Source organism: Armigeres subalbatus, chromosome 3 (genome assembly GCF_024139115.2).
Source record: "Armigeres subalbatus isolate Guangzhou_Male chromosome 3, GZ_Asu_2, whole genome shotgun sequence".
NCBI lineage: Eukaryota > Metazoa > Arthropoda > Insecta > Diptera > Culicidae > Armigeres > Armigeres subalbatus.
This window is the reverse complement of record NC_085141.1, coordinates 337,265,287-337,282,993: the sequence shown is the minus strand read 5'-3', so window position 1 is coordinate 337,282,993 and position 17,707 is coordinate 337,265,287. Positions and strand designations below refer to the sequence as shown.

The window sequence follows — 17,707 nt, the reverse complement described above, 5'->3', positions numbered from 1 at the left end:
TGACAAATATTTGTCAAGTCAGCTTGATATCCATGTCGATTTCTAATCGGTTTCATAGATGTCCGGAACTTTTCAAAAGGACCTAAGTAACATTTTTTTCATGAATTAATTTGAATAGCGCAAACAACAGAACAACATGAAAGCTATTGATTGCAGTATTCAAATTAGTTCATGAAAAAAATGTTACTTAGGTCCTTTGGAAAGTTAAGTAAGAAATATTGTTTGTCCTTATTAAGGAGACTTTCAGCCCTAGGCTGGCTCGTCTCCGCAAGAAATATTTGTCATTATGACAAACAGTGGACTTCGGGCTTTAAGCTATTGAATTTATGGAATGCGAAGTGTAGCAAAGTTTGTTTTAGTAAACCGTTTGCAGGATGTGGTGAGTAATTTGATTGAGGTTAAATAAAAGGCGCACTAAATAATTTATTAACCTTTCCGTCCCCAACGTCCGTTTTTAAGGGCTTTCAAAAATCTAAACTGCTGTAAAAATCGCATTTCTTGACCGATTCTTTCGCAACAAGTTGCATTCCATCCGGATGGATCCCAATTTTTGATTTAGTTTCGAGGCTATCCACAATACGGTTCCAGAATTATTTCAGATTCCGTTGGGGTCAGTTGTCAGCAGTTTAGATTTTTGAAAGCCCTTAAAAATAGACGTTGGGGACGGAAAGGTTAACCGACCGCACAAAGCAGATCAAACTATTCCAGATCACGTGGCAATCGAAAACGGTTTAGGGTCATTTGGCCGAATGCCGTTTAGAAGAATGCCGTTTGGCTGCAAGGGTCATTTGACCGAACGCCATTTGGCCAATACCGTTTGACCGGATAGTGAATAGTGAGTAGTGAGAGGGAAGTTTGTAGTGGGAAGCAAGAAGTGAGAAGTGGCAAATGAGAAATGACTAATGTGAAGATTTATTTATTTATCATCAGACTAAGGCCGGAGTGGCCTGTGCTGCACATAAAAGACATCTCCATTCAGCTCGGTCCATGGCTGCACTTCGCCAACCACGCAGTCTGCGGAGGGTCCGCAAGTCGCCCTCCACCTGATCGATCCACCTTGCCCGCTGTGCACCTCGCCTTCTTGTTCCCGTCGGATCGTTGTCGAGAACCATTTTCACCGGATTACTGTCCGACATTCTGGCTACGTGCCCGGCCCACCGCAGTCTTCCGATTTTCGCAGTGTGAACGATGGATGGTTCTCCCAACAGCTGATGCAACTCGTGGTTCATTCGCCTCCTCCACGTACCGTCCGCCATCTGCACCCCACCATAGATGGTACGCAACACTTTCCTTTCGAAAACTCCCAGTGCGCGTTGGTCCTCCACGAGCATCGTCCAGGTCTCGTGTCCGTAGAGAACTACCGGTCTTATAAGCGTTTTGTAGATAGTCAGTTTGGTACGGCGGCGAACTCTATTCGATCGGAGCGTCTTGCGGAGTCCAAAGTAATGTGAAGATATTGGTAATAAATTAGATGTGATAGGTGAGGAGGATAAGTGAGATAGCGAGTAGCAAGAAGGAAGAAGGGAGAAAAAAGAAGGAATAAGGAGCAGGAAGAACCCAAGCTGCACACATGTTGTACGTAAGTTATAGTAACTCATATACATTTGAGTTGCCGCAACCGAATCAGAGATGTGCTACTCGGGAAGAAAGAAGGAAGAATGAAGAAAGAAGAAAGAAAGAAGAAAGTAGGAAGAAGAAAAAAGAAGAAGGAAGAAAGAATAAAAATAAAGGTAGAAGTAAGGATTAGGGAGGAAGTAGAAACAAAGAAGATGAAAGAAGGAAGAAGGAACATGGAAAAAGGGAGTATGAAGAAAAAAGAAGGAAGATGGAATGAGGAAGAAGGAAGAAGAAAGAAGGAAGAAGAGGAAAGAAGAAGGGATTAGGAAGAAGGGAGAATGAAGAAGAAAGAAGAAGGAAGATGGAAGAAGAGAGCACTAAGAAGAAAGAAGACATTAGGAAAACGGAAGATGAAAAAAGGAGAAATAATAAAAAAAGAAAGAAGGAAGAAGGTAGATGGAAGAAGAAATAAGGAAGATGGAATGAGGAAGAAGGAAAAAGGAACAAAGAAGAAAAAACAAAGAAGAAGGAAGAAAAAAGAAAAAAGGAAGAAGAAAGAAGAGAGAAATAATGAAAAAGAAAGAAGGGAAAAGTAGTTCGAAAGAAGAAGGAAGTAGGAAGAAAGAAGAAGGGAGAAGAAAGAAAAAAGAATAAGAAGGAAAAAGGAAAAAAGAAAAAAAAGGAAAAGGAAGAAAGAAGAAAGAAAAGGAAATGAGGATGAAGGAATAAAAGATTTTCTTATATAAAAGATAAGGAAAAATGAAGATGAAAGAAGAAGCAAGGAAGAAAAAAGAATGAAGAAGAAATAACAATGAAGAAAGAAGGAGAAGGACGATAAAAAAAGGAAGGAGGAAGAAGGAGAAAAGCAGAAAGGAAGAAGATAGAAAGAAGAAGAAAAAAGGAAGAAGAGTGAAGGAAAAAAAGAGGAAAGAAGGAAGAAGAAAGAAGAAAGAAGAAGAAAGAAAGAAGAAAGAAGAAGGAACGAAGTAGGAAGAAACGAGAAAAAAGCAGAAAGAAGAAGGAAGTAAGAAGAAGGATGAAGTAAGAAGGAATAAAACTTGTCGTGCAGTGTTGTTTAAAATACCTGTGAGAATCAATTTTTAACTTGAGTTCACAATTCAGCCATTCTTATCCACAGATTTTTTCCCACTTATATTCATGAAAAAGGGATTTGGCACGAGAAATCAATAATTCCACCTTATTGCTTTTTTCGCTTTTGTCTGTTGACATTTTTTCTTGAAACTATTTTTCGTAGGCGTCGAATGCCAAAAACCCCTTAGGCAAGGTGCTTTGACTATTGTTTGTTATTTTCAATTGTTCAGAATTGGAAAAGTTTTTGATATTGGTCAATAATAAAATCCTTGATATCTAAGAGTATTAATTATTTTATATATTGAAAGATGCGTAATTTTCTGTTCCTTCTTGTTTTTGTCCGCGTCCCTTCGAAGAATGAAATATTTGTAGTTTAGTATTTTTCACAACTAACTTAATACAGTAGAAGAATATGGTGGTGAATGATTCTCTTTAAAATATTTTTTATTTCTTACAAGAAAAATGAAAATTAGGTCCATGCCATAAACATTGAAATTTCGGTTTTTCACCGAAATGATCTGGTCAGCCTACTAACAAAATTGTACTTTGGACTTTTGTGATAAAATTGTAACAAAATTTGGAAGCTTTTTGTTTCAAGTAGTGTGATTTTTTTAAATCAGTTATCTCAACAACATCATGCACCAAGCTTCTAACAAATTTTGTTGTAGAAATTTAGTGTAACATAATAACATATGATGATATCATTTTTGAATCTATGACAAAAGGTCGAAAGACAAAAGGTCGAAAGGACAAAAGGTCGAAAGACAAAAGGTCGAAAGACAAAAGGTCGAAAAGACAAAAGGTCGAAAGGACAAAAGGTCGAAAAGACAAAACGTCGAAAGGACAAAAGATCGAAATATACAAAAGGTCGAAAAAGACAAAAAGTCGAAAGGGACAAAAGGTCGAAAAAGACAAAACGTCGAAAGGGACAAAACGTCGAAAGCGACAAAATTCCGATCAAGAAAAAGTTGATAACAAGTTTGGTGTTTGTGCTATGCATTGAACTTCAAGCAGAAAGAATAACACACTCGAGTGTGAAAATTGAAGAATGAGTCATTTTCAAAGAAGGAGAAATTACTATGAAACAATATTATTAATGTCTAGATAGTTTTGTTAGAGATAAAGCAGATTGTTGATTTTGGAAATGAATAAAACTTGTATTGCGCGAGACAGAGTTGTTTATACAGTTGGCAAAAAAGTTGCCCTTTTATTTTTCACTATTCACTATATGATGTATTTGATGTGCGGTGTGCGTCATTATGACAGATCGATGTGATATTTAGAAAACCCAAACATCCATCTATTAGTTGTACTCACTGAATGCATTTTAATTAATTGTTAAAAATTGTGTAATTTTGATCTTATTGATCTTTTGTTTCTTTCAACCTTTTTCGCTTTCGACCTTTTGGTCCCTTTCGACCTTTTGTCTTTTCGACCTTTTGTCCCGTTCGACGTTTTGTCTTTCGACCTTTTGCCCCTTTCGACCTTTTGTCCTTTTCGACTATTTGTCCTTTCGACCTTTTGTCTTTCGACGTTTTGTCTTGCGACTTTTTGTCCTTTCGACCTTATGTCTTTCGACCTTATGTCTTTCGACCTTTTGTCCCTAACCCATAATTTTTATATGCTCTTCTACTCGGAATGGGAAATTGGAATTAAGTTTGACCGTTATTGCGCTAATATCAAGCTCTAAGCCTATTCTCGCCATCAAATGATGTTTCGTTAGAAGAGATGAAAATGTCATTTGATGCCCCTTGACTAATTGTCGTAAACACCCTTCGGAAGGCAATCCAAATAAGGATGTTCGATAAACCTACAACTCTTCGACGATTCCAAAACCATCTAAGCATAATCTTAGCATCTAAACTAATGAAATATTTTTCTAAAGTGTGGATCATAATTATCAAAATGTCACTACATGTCATTCTACATCAGGTTTGTTCGCACGCCGCAAAGATCATATTTAGAGCAATGTCAAGTGCTACAGAGTACTGAAAGGAAAATGGCATTTGAAAAAAGTTATCGACATTTACATAGTCAAATGATCACATCACATTTTTCAACAATGTTCAGTACAAGAGATTCTTCGTTATGCAACAATAATACTTTATAGTTTTTGTACACTTGTCAACATTTTTAACGCTATTTTTAGAAGATTTCTCAAACCGGGACTTATAATAGAATCATACTGTGAATGCGAGGCGTTGGGCGAAATAGAATCACCCTTTTATCCATTTCTCATCGCGCGTTGCGCCATCTCTCATTATCGATTAATTACATTGTTGCCCGCGTTCAATGCACCACGCTGCGAACCGCCAATCAGCATAATCTATTTAAATCCCAGTCCCGGCATCTTCTCCAGTGACGCAATCTCAACGAGCTAACGATTTGTCTTCCGGCGGGCCGGCCGGGGTGTTTCGATTGGGTCCAGCTTGCGCCCACCCTCTGCCACTGAACCCCATCGATCGTCACGAGCATTTTACACACGCTGAACCTATTCATTGCTGACGCGTTCGATAGCCATCTTCCACTTGAGTTACTACCAGTCGGTGGCAATGCCTTTTCGTTGAAAATTCCTGTCTAAACCGTAAGTGCTCTGCTGGTGCTTTCGTATTCAATAATGGCAAATATTTTGCTAGCTGTCAGATGAGAATCGATCGGTTCTCAGACTGCTGAAAAGTGCCTTGCACATAGTAAGGGAGGGTATATCTTTCTATACGTAATTGTTAAAATATATGCACTTGTGGAAAAAACCATGAAATAAAAATCCAGTACTTAGTTTTATTATGCATTTGAGATGAAACGTATTATTAACAAAGTTATGATATGAAAATTGACAAACAAAAAAGGTTATTTGAAAATACCCACTTTTTATTGGACATCCATTTCACTGTGGCTGTGAGATCGCACAACGCGCAGGCTGATAACATTATTCTAATGTGGACGTGATTCTCAGCGTAAATGAGCCCATTCATTCGGATGTCACATCCGCATATGGATGTTTTTCTCAGCGATTTACTATCAGGTGACATCGTGCAGCAAACGGCAAAGGGGCGATCGCATGACGCTGGACATTAGGAGTTTCTTGTGAAACAACTCTGGCTATTACATGTTTACAAAGACCGGTTGTTACATCTTTATAGCAATACCGGTCGGTATGCGCCGGTCATTGAATATTGAACAAGTGACGAACGAGCCAGCTTGTTATGGCAATTAGAAGCTACCTTTGGACGGTTCTGCCCAGTTCTGTTGTTGTATCAGCAACCACACGGCTATGTTTACCTTATAATAAAAGAGCTCACAAGCAAAGTAGGGTTCAATTTTCAATTACAGTACCACGATTCGTAGCAGAGCAGCTTCTAAGTACTGTTGACAGCACGTTCGCCTTCGCCGGTCGGATGATCATGGGTGCGGTTCCTTGAAGTTTATTCTGAATAAATATATAGTCAGAGAATTTCCTGGAGGTTGCTTTGAGAATAAAACACTAAGAGTGTTACTGCAGATATTCCTTCCCTTGCCTTACAGGCCCGACGATCGAACCGTGAGTTCAAATCTAGCCTTAAAAACCTAGCCTTTTCATGTATGAAAGATATTTTGCTTCATAGCTTATTATGCATGATGCATACAGCCCTCAAAATCATATATGGGTCATTCCGCGCCAAGTGACCGAGCACGTGCAATTAACCTATTTAAAAATAATGGAAAATATCTGGCACATATTAATTATGGTCTATTATTTTGAATAACCATATGAACTTGCTGATTGAACCGCCCCTTCAACCAGAAACCCCTCCCTGTTTTTGGAGATTTTTAAAAACATGCTATTTTCAAATATCGATATCTCAGCCCCCGATAAAGCTACAAGAAACTTTAATACCAGTTTTTCGCTTGAAATTTGATGAAGTTTTTAGAAAAAATACTTTGAATGCTATGCAGTGTTGCCAACTATATTATTTTTCTCACAAAATAATAAAAAAGCATTTTTCTCAAAATACGTATATTTATTTCTTCGATTTCTCAACGGATTCGAGCTTAACAGACTTTTTCCAGTCCGAAACACTTATCGATACAAAGTAAAATGCGCCGTTGCTGAGATATGGCAGCTTTAGTAAATCTTATTTGGGTCATTCCGCGCCAAGGGACCGAGAAAAAGTGAAAACTTGCAGGTGAATACTATGAATTCCAACCAAAATAGGTGTATCTACTAACTTTGAGCCTACATTTCGAAAAAGCATTTGATCCGACCGTTTGAGCCGCCCCTCCGGCCAAACACTCCTCCCCGTTTTTGAAGATTTTAAAAAACATGCCATTTTCAATAATCGATATCTCCGCACCTGATAAAGCTACAAAAAACGTCAGTACCAGTTTTCCGCTTGAAATATTGTGAAGATTTTATAAAAAATAATTCAGATGCAAAGCAGTGTTGCCAACTACATTATTTTTCTAAAAAAAATAAAAAACGACGTTTTTCTCAAAATACGTATAATTTTTTTTAATTTCTCAGCGGATTTGAGTTTATCAGGCAATTTCTTGTCAAAAACACTTATCGACCTCCAGGGATGTCGCGGGATAATCATTGATGTGCCGCGAAAGACAACTCTTGATTCATACTTGAGTCCCTTTTTTGGCCTAAAAATGTATACCAGCTTTAAGACTTGAATCTTATAAGTAATGATTAGATTTGGAATACTAATAAACGAATGACTAAAGTACAACAAATTTTAAGAAGTAAATAGCTTTCTATAGGTATCCAGAACAGGTGAATATATGAATGCTGAACTGTGCTGGTCGTCAAAATCCATGTCCAGTCCAAAAACAATATAAATTCAATTGAAAAATCTATTCGAAATCCAACCCGTATCTGAACCAAATTCAAACCAAAGCAAATCAGAATCCAGTCAAATCATATACAAATCCAATTCAAGTCAGATCCAAATTCAATCTAAATCTAATCCAATCTAAATTCAATCAAAATCTGATCCAATTTAGATGCAAATCTAATCCAATCCAAAACTGATCCAAATCCTATCCAAATTCAATCCAATACAAAACTAATCCAAATCGTTTGAAATTCCAAATCCAATAAATAAAGGAATATAAAGTAATTTAGTATGATTCGCTCAATATAATTCACTTTTTTATTAAATTTCTAAAAATCAATTCATTTTGCACCTTGTGGGTCGCAAACAATATTGAATTCTGCTAGAACCACCTAGCATATCCAAAAAGTTTGGGAACCTCTGTACTAAGGAATTAAAGAAGATGGGGCTCGAAAATGTATCGTGGTTTATGGGCCACCCCTTATTGATTATAAATTTATGTTCTGACATAATTATCAAAATTTTATTATCTTCGGACGAATTTTAGTGTTCAGAACGCTTAGTAAGGAACATGAAAGAATGTGTTGACACAAAAGGTATTTTGTGCTGCCCCAATCTTAAGAGGAGTAATCCCCTCCAACAAGAAATTGTACAAAAAGTTCAGGATTTCACTAATACATTTTTTTGGCTTTCAGTCTTTACTGGCTATTAAAACGACATATTTCTTCTACGCCCGTAGAAGAAATATGTCGTTTTAATAGCCAGTAAAGACTGAAAGCCAAAAAAAAATGTATTAGTAAAATTCAAACAGTCGAGAGCCTATTAAGTTCAGGATTTCTTTCGCGAGGCCGACGTAAGCAAGGAACTGACAGGGAAAAAATAATGCAAAAGCGTACGTGAAGGAGGAAAACGGGTGCAGGAGCAGAAGCGTTTGGTTCTAGCGAATCTGTCTGAAATATATGCCCTCTTCAAGGAAAAAAAGTTTTTTTTTTACCAAATTGGATTTATCTAATTCGCCGAACATCGGCCACCCGAATGCGTTCTGGCAGGAGCAGCAGGCACTTATACAATATGTGTATGTGTAATCCACGAGTACTTCAAACTGATGTTAACGGGAGCAAAACTTGATTTCATTGAAGTTAATGGAATCAAAGCATTTCCCTCGTTTAAAGATCTATTGAAACTGAACTTTTGTAGCCCACCAGCAGAGCTAATTGAGCAGTATGCAGTCATGTAACTACTGTCCTAATGTTGGTTTTTCATTACAGCACCCAAATGAGTGCTATAATGAAATTTATGCAACCCATTTGAGTTGCATAATGGTCATTACACCCATTTCGTTGCGATGGAAAAGTAGGCCGTTTTATCAATCAAAGACAAACTGTAAACCAGGTATTATGATCAGAAATAATAACTTTAAACCATTAAAACATATTCAGTGAAAATCTGGCATCACTGGCCCAAAAAGCATTATGTGCTGCAAAAATATGTTTTTTTTTTGTAAATTATTCGAATGAAACTAAAAAAACTACATTATCATAGTTGTTTACCTTTACAGAACGAATTGAACGATATGCTGAATGAAAACCTTCGATTATACCTAACTAAAACCGTCATAACTCAGCAACTGCTCATTTTACTTTGTAACGATAAGTGTTTCTGACAGGAAATTGCCTGATAAACTCAAATCCGCTGAGAAATCAAAACAAAAATTATACGTATTTTGAGAAAAATGCTATTTTTTATTTTTTTTCATAAAAATAATGTAGTTGGCAACACTGCTTTGCATCTGGAATATTTTTTGTAAAATCTTCACAAAATTTCAAGCGGAAAACTGGTACTAACGTTTTTTGTAGCTTTATCAGGGGCGGAGATATCGATTATTGAAAATGGCATGTTTTTAAAAATCTTCAAAAACGGGGAGGTGTGTTTGGCCGGAGGGGCGGCTCAAACGGTCGGATCAAATGCTTTTTCAAAATGTAGGCCCAAAATAAGTAGATACACCTATTTTGGTTAGAATTCATAGTATTCACCTGCAAGTTTTCACTTTTTCTCGGTCACTTGGCGCGGAATGACCCATATTAGATAAACGTTTTGAGATCTTAACAAAAATATGTATTACCAAAGTTCTTATAGAACCAAAAGCAGTATGATATAGAGCTGGAATTTATTGTTATGGAATGTGAATTAAGCTAAATGATACATCTTTACTACTTTCAAAGTAACGACATGCTCACATGAGTCAGTAGTTGCTACCATATGCAAATATATGCAAGTGACTTGGGATGAAAGCAATCTCTGTTTACTTTGAAGTATCTTTGCTTGCTTTCTGCTATGATGATTATTATAATTATTCTCACATGTTCTCTTATCATCTATCTCTCATTTCAGGGTCATCCACTAAGGAATCATCAAGTGTCCAGAAAATTCAAGTTCAACTATAGAATTTGATCAACGCGTTTGTCATGCAAATCTTGTAACGGTGAAGAGTCCCCAAATGCAACAACAATCCAGGCTTTGGCTCAGCAACGTGAGCGCTGTAAACTATGTGATAATTACCGCCACCGTCGTCGTCGCCACTGTGATAGCGCGATAAACCACGCAGCATTTTACGAATACCTCACCTGCATTACACATATTTGGCTTAAGTGACTACTGGTGTTTAGTGTTTTGTGTAATTAGCAAAAAAAAAGTGGCTCTGCATTAATCAAAAGGGTGGGTGAATGTGTGAACGAGCTACAAACAGCAAACATTTGCCACTGTTTGTTGTTGTTTGTATAGCGGTCAAACGTGTGTTTCTAGAGGATACAACCATTGGGTGGAATTAGGCGGTTGGATATCAGCGCCATGAAACTGGGCAAACATGTTGACTGGTTGCAGATTCGAGCCCTGCTACGGAAGGACTACCTCGTACGGATACGACAGCCGGTGAGTGAAAAAGATTCTTTGTTAAGGAATCCGTACAGCTTTTTGTGATGACCTGCAGGAGGTCACATTCTTGATTGATAGCCAGAATTGTACATTGCTGGTTTGAAAGTTTAAAAGTAGTTGATTTAAACAGTTAATAAGCGCCATATGATAAGAAGCGCAACGTTAGAAGCTTATTGCCATTCAATACCACACACAGCTTTAATTCATGCCGTTTATGGAAGCAACCGACTACGCTATCAACATTAGCCTTTATTAAATGTGCCAATTCGCTAATGGACTTTGCAACTGTGATTTGCTCAGAAGTTAATTGGTTTTTGTCGTCTTGAAAATATATATACGTATATTTGATTAGTTTAATTATATTTGCGTTGATTAATATACGTCCTGATGATACGGCTTGAGGAGCTATTCGAAATGTAAAGTCAGATCTGTTCCACATGAAGCCGTGTAAAGAACTTAGTTTTGAGATAATAAGCTGAAAAGTGTTTCCGAACTTGTTTCGATCTACCAAGATTAGGTTACAAATATTTAACAAAAGTGTTGTCCTACTTATTTTATCTGTATCTGCAGGAGTAGAAAATAAAAACCTTAATGCCTTCCTTATACCTAAAAATAAAAATAGATTAATTCACCTAGCGGCGATAATGCCTTTCTCGTGCATCAGAAAATGTATAGAAAAAACACATTAGAAAGGTCAAAAAAGCACTTTAGGAGAATTGATCGCATATTTTTATCATTTTGCATAATTTATTTATTTATTTATTACCAGACTAAGGCCGGAGTGGCCTGTGCAATACATAAAAGTCTTCTCGATTCGGCTCGGTCCATGGCTGCACCACGCAGTTTGCGGAGCGTCCGCAAATCGTCCTCCACCTGATCGATCCACCTTGCCCGCTGTGCACCTCGCCTTCTTGTTCCCGTCGGATCGTTATCGAGAACCATTTTCACCGGATTACTGTCCGACATTCTGACAAAGTGCGCGGCCCACCGCAGTCTTCCGATTTTCGCGGTGTGAACGTTGGATGGTTCTCCCGACAGCTGATGCAACTCGTGGTTCATTTGCCTTCTTCCCGTACCGTCCGCCATCTGCACCCCACCATACATGGTACGCAGCACTCTCCTTTCTAAAACTCCCAGTGCGCGTTGGTCCTCCACGAGCATCGTCCAGGTCTCGTGCCCGTAGAGAACTACCGGTCTAATAAGCGTTTTGTAGATAGTCAGTTTGGTACGGTGGCGAACTCTATTCGATCGGAGTCCAAAAAACGTACGATTTCCTGCCATGATGCGTCTCCGAATTTCTTTGCTGGTATCGTTATCGGCGGTCACCAGTGAGCCCAAGTACACGAGTTCTTCAACCACATCGATTTCGTCACCACCAATACAAACTCGTGGTGGGTGGCTTACGTTGTCCTCTCTTGAGCCTCTTCATATCATGTACTTCGTTTTCAACGTGTTGATGACTAGTCCAATCCGTTTAGCTTCGCTTTTTAGTCTGATGTAGGCTTCCTCCATCCTCTCAAAGTTAAGTGCCATAATATCAATGTCGTCGGCGAAACCAAATAACTGGACGGACTTCGCGAAAATCGTACCACTCGTGTCAATCCCTGCTTTTCGTATTACTCCCTCCAAAGCGATGTTGAATAGCAGACACGAACGACCATCACTTTGCCGTTTCGAAGGGACTCGTGAATGCCCCTGAAACTTGAACTACGCACATCATCCGATCCATCGTCGCCTTGATAAACCGTAATATTCATTTATTTAGTTTACATCTAAACAGATAACACTGAATCAACATTTTGACGCCACAATACACGGTTCAAGGCCGCATCTCTCCAGCCTCGAATGTGCCCCACGCTCGCCAAGACGTTTTGCACCTGGTCTGCCCACCTCGCTCGCTGCGCTCTACGTCGTCTCGTACATGCCGGATCGAAAGCAAACACCATCTTTTCAGGGTTACTGTCCGGCATTCTTGAAGCATGTCCTGCCCATCGCACCATTCCGGCTTTAGCTACCTTCTGGATGCTGCAGGGCTGGTAGCGATAAATGCCGTTCAAAATAGTGACTAGTGACCAACGATGACGAAAAAGTGACAAAATAGTGACTTTCAGATGCAGAAAAGTGACCAAATAGTGACTTTTGAATGAAGTATTGAACAGGTAGTGAGCTGAGTTGCATTTGCATTGTCACTGTGTAACTCGTAGTAGATTGGAAACTAATGTTTAGTAGTTAGCAATGCAAATGCAACTCAGCTTACTAGTGATATGTATCATATTTTTTCAAATCCTTATCTAGAATAATATCAGAAATCAAGAAAAGACAAAAACTAAAAAAGCACGAGGACTACTACTGCTGGCCATCTTCACCGTAACTAGGAGAGTGATTTTAATAATTAATAAATAACATTTTCAATAATAACAAATCCCTAGAAGTTTGATCAGCAAGGAGTGACATTAATCTTCTTAGCAATGTCACTCCCAACGTCACCTTTTCATTTCGGTTGGTACGGATGTCCCCGTTTCTTCTTTTCGTGAATTCAAAACTTTTTGGTGATCATTATGGATCAGCATGTTATTCATTACTGAATAATCTGATTGCCGGGAGTTATGAATTATCTCTCAATTTCAAGCCTGCACGGTGGGCCTGGCCGTTTTAATATTTGTGTCATATTTATGATACGCTGCAAATATTAATGCTGATAAGAAAGTGCTCGGAAACAAAACCGTCATTTCCAGGATGCTTTTCAATACTGACTGTGCATATGCTAAAACAAGACAAGACAAGATAACAAATTTAAATACATACAGTGCCCATTTACCATTTGTTATTCGAGCCCCTAATCTCGGTTGCCCGTGAACCGATGTTACTAAAAAAAATTACCAGGACTCAGATATAACATGAATTTTACCATATCTAAGTTTCGACCGGTGTTAAATCTGCGCCGACTGAAATCCAATTCGCGCCAAGTACGCGAAAAATATCAATTTTTGTTATCACAATTTACTGGACGTTTTCTCTTCCAGTGCACTTCATGTAATAAAACTGATTTTTTACATTTTTTTTTAATATTTATTAAGGAGACTTTCAATACTAGGCTGGCTTGTCTCCAATTTTTTACATGATTTTACCACATTGAAAAAGAGCAAAGAAAATATCAATAAGTATCACATCCCTTCTAGATGGTCCTGTTCACCTACGGCTTTGTTGTAATTGTTGATAATTAGACAAACTTACGTGAAAATTACTTAATAAAAAAAAGTTCTGTATACAAATTATTTGAATTCATATAAAAATATGATAATTATTTTAATTTATATTCAGAGAGAAATAATTCAGAACCTAACAAATTTACTCAAGTTTCGTAAAATGTGATCCAAAATCTTGAATTTGATGCAGAAGATTTTTTCAGAAATTTCAACAGAAATTAAATTTTTGTGGAAAGCTTGTGGAAATCTCAAGGATTTTTTCCCAGAAATTGTGCGGAAACACTTCAATTCTTATGAAATCATTCTCCAGCAGTTCAAACGAAAATTTCAACAGAAATCCGATGGCGAACATCAGCACAAAAGCTTCCGGAAATTCTTTCTTATCATAAATTCAAGGCGAAATATTTCACAGACATTCCTGTTGTCTTTCAGAAATTTCCGCGGGAATTGCAACGTTAATTCTTGTAAAAACTTCGCCGAGAAATGAGAATCCATGAAAAAAAATCGTACGGAATAATCTTATGGAATAAAATTCAATATTTTTGTGTTTCAAATTTTTTATAGACCCTGCTTCTTTCTAGATGAATGCTATGAAAACAATATAAAACCTCCAATAATTTAAGAAAAGGAGCTATCATGCCGTGTGGTTCGTCGCAGAAATATCTCTGAATTATGTGAATTGACGTGACAAATAATGAATATTTAGAAACGATGAAAAATGACCACAAGTGAAGTTCTTACCCTTATAATCCTTGTTAAATGAATGCTCAAGAGTATAATGCATTCAATAATGGGCTGAAAATATCCAAATAATTGGGTAAGCATAGACTTCAAACGTGGAGTCCATTCTCAACAACAGCTTTATAGGTGCAATTTCTCAAATTTATATATTTTGCTAACAGATTTGCATTTCATCAACTAATGATGATAACGGTAGGTACAAATTTTTATTTTGAAGTTTTTTTTTGCAAACGGCGGTGCGAAAATAGTTACTTTAGTGACCATTTTCCGAAAAATAGTTACTTTTAAGTGACTTGGCACAAAATAGTGACCATGTCACTAAAAAGTGACTCGCTACCAGCCCTGGGATACTGGGTTCGCCATAGAGCTGGGTGGGCTCGTGGTTCATTTTTCGCCCCCAAATACCGTCTACTTGCACACCGCCAAAGATGGTCCTAAGCACCCGTCTCTCGAATACTCCGAGTGCTTGCAAGTCCTCCTCGAGCATTGTTCATAATTCACGCCCGTGAAGGACTACCGGTCTTATCAGCGTCTTGTACATAACACATTTGGTCCGGTAGTGAATGTTTTTTGATGGCAGTTTCTTCTGAAGCCCGTAGTAGGCCCGACTTCCATAGATTATGCGCCTTCGTATTTCACGACTAACATTGTTATCAGCCGTTAGCAAGGATCCTAGGTAGACGAATTCCTCGACCACCTCGAAGATATCCCCGTCTATCGTAACACTGCTTCCCAGGCGGGACCTGTCGTGCCTGAGAAGCAGTGTTACGATAGACGGGGTTCCGGCCACAAGCATGTACTTTGTCTTTGACGCATTCACCACCAGTCCAACTTTTGTTGCTTCACGTTTCAGGCGGATGTACAGTTCTGCCATCTTTGCAAATGTTCGGCCGACAATGTCATCCGCGAAACAAATAGATTGACTGGATCTGTTGATAATCGTACCCCGGCTGTTACACCCGGCTCTCCGCATGACACCTTCTAGCGCAATGTTGAACAACAGGCACGAAAGTCCATCACCTTGTCTTAGGGAGCGGCCAGAGTAGACACGAAGTGCGAAGCGAAGCGTCCATACGATTTGACAGCTCCTTATTATTGATTGTTATTCCTTTGTGTGCAATTTCCGCGCGGCGTCGCGTAGACGCGTCTACTCTGCCAGGCATCTTAGTCCCCGGCGCGATTCGAACGAACTGCACAGTTTTGCACACCATCCATCGTTGCTTTGATCAGTCTGGTAAGCTTCCCAGGGAAGCTGTTCTCGTCCATAATTTTCCATAGCTCTACGCGGTCTATACTGTCGTATGCCGCCTCCTTGAAATCAATGAACGGATGGTGCGTTGGGACCACTTACTCATTCACTAATGGTGACAGACGTTGGAAGATGATCTGGGATATCACTTTGTAGACGGCATTAAGGATGGTGATCGCTCGAAAGTTCTCACACTCCAGCTCGCGCCTTTCTTGTAGATGGGGTATATAACCCCTTCCCTCCACTCCTCTAGTAGCTGTTCAGTTTCCCAGATTCTGGCTATCAGCTTGTGCAGGCTAGTGGCTAGCTTTTTCCGGGCCCATCTTGATGAGCTCAGCTCCGATACCATCCTTACCAGCCTATTTATTGGTCTTTAGCTGTTGGATGGCATCCTTAACTTACCTCAAGATGGGAGCTGGTTGGCTTCCATCGTCCGCTCAACTGACGTAGTCATCTCCTCCGCTGCCTTGACTTTCACTGCCTGTACTCTCAGCGCCATTCAAATGTTCCTCGTAGTGCTGCTTCCACCCTTCGATCACCACACGTTTGCCCGTCAGGAAGTTCCCATCCTTATCCCTGCACATTTCGGCTCGCGGCACGAATAGGCTGACCAGATCATTTCTGTGGAAAATACTAAATTACACATATTACGTTCTTCAAAGGGACACGGACAAAAACATAAAGGAACAGAAAATTACGCATCTTTCAATATTTAGAAAAGTTGTGGAATTTTGGATTTTTTTTTTTAATCTTTCGTTTATTTTGGAGGCTCAATTGCCGTGAAACGTTACGGAGCCGAAATTTTGGAATTTAATTTTAATCTACTCTTAGATTACGGAGGCTTAAGGATTTTATTATTGAACAATATCAAAAACTTTTCCAATTCTGAACCATTGAAAATAACAAACAATTGTCAAAGCACCCTGCTGGTTTTCGCCATTCGAAGCCTACGAAAAAATAGTTTTAAGAAAAAATGTCAAAAGACAAATGCGAATAGAGCTTAGGTGCAATTAATGATTTCCCGTGCCAAATCCCTTTTTCATGAATACAAGTGAGAAAAAATCGGCAGAAAAGAATAACAAGAATCTCAACAAGGGAAGAACTTTAATAAAATGCAATTTCAAATATTTTCATGAATATGGCTGGTGCATAAGAATAAATTGTAATATTTGGGTAAGTATGCCATGAGCTATGCTGAGACTCCCTGAATCAATGGCCTCAGGGCCAGCACGCTCACCTCAAGCTACTCGCAGGCAATCGAAATGTAGGGAAAACCACACAAAAGTTCACTTTGTGACACTTTATTGGCCTTTGCACTTTATTAAGCCTAGCTAACCTGTCTTCCTTGGGACCCCTCTTCCTGGCAGCATTCTGCCACTTCACTTCTTCCTTTTCCAACTCCAGTCCTTCATAGTCCTCTACCTAGCTCTCCTTCCGCCCTTCCTTGTCTTCAACGTTCGTTGCAAGAACATTCACGGCGTAGACAGCGGCTTCCTCCTCGGTACGGAATCTTCACTTCCTTCGCCCTTCAACGGCCTACTTAGCGTCGGTGACTGACACTTTCTTCCTTCTGTGGCCGACGACTCGGCTCGCTGCGGCTTACCGGTGGTAACGCCGGGGTGGCTTGGGGATCTTCCTCGCTCCTTGCTACGCTGCAACTTCCCCGATAAGATGGCCGATCGACTATCGGCGGAAACAATGCCGTATTAGGTCGACTACGGAACCTGGGAATGACGGCGGTTCTTGCGAGGGTTTTTAAACCAAAAAAAACGGCGGGGTTCTGAGAAGGAGAAAATGCTGGGATCAGCTTCTGTGTCCGGAAGCAGCCACTTCAAGTTACCTGACGTCCTATACGCCGGGTCTTCTTCCACAAACTTTTTCTAACTCGATAACTTTTGCTAACTTTCAAACTTTTATCCATTTACTTCGAAATGCGTTAGATAAGTGACCTGGTTTGGGCTTGTTTCCCGCATCCTAGGGTCATGACCTCCTTTTCCAGGTCGGTCACCTCGCATCATTCATGGCTGCGATGGTGCTTCTGGCCCTCTGGTGTTGGGTTGGAGGACTATGCTGAGTGGTTGGCTGCGGTCTTCTAGGGTGGTGGAGGCTAATCA

The 17,707-nt window shown here is 39.2% G+C and overlaps 1 protein-coding gene across 1 annotated transcript in view; it reads left to right on the top strand.

The window, feature by feature from the left end:
• Positions 1–17,707, top strand: part of LOC134225784 (glucosylceramide transporter ABCA12) — an 85,332-nt gene that overhangs the window by 45,081 nt on the left and 22,544 nt on the right. Inside the window, exon 2 of the mRNA XM_062706138.1 lies at positions 9,858–10,394. Coding sequence (XP_062562122.1) covers positions 10,314–10,394 — 81 coding nt within the window. The 5' untranslated portion in view covers positions 9,858–10,313. The remainder of the gene's footprint in view (positions 1–9,857; positions 10,395–17,707) is intronic.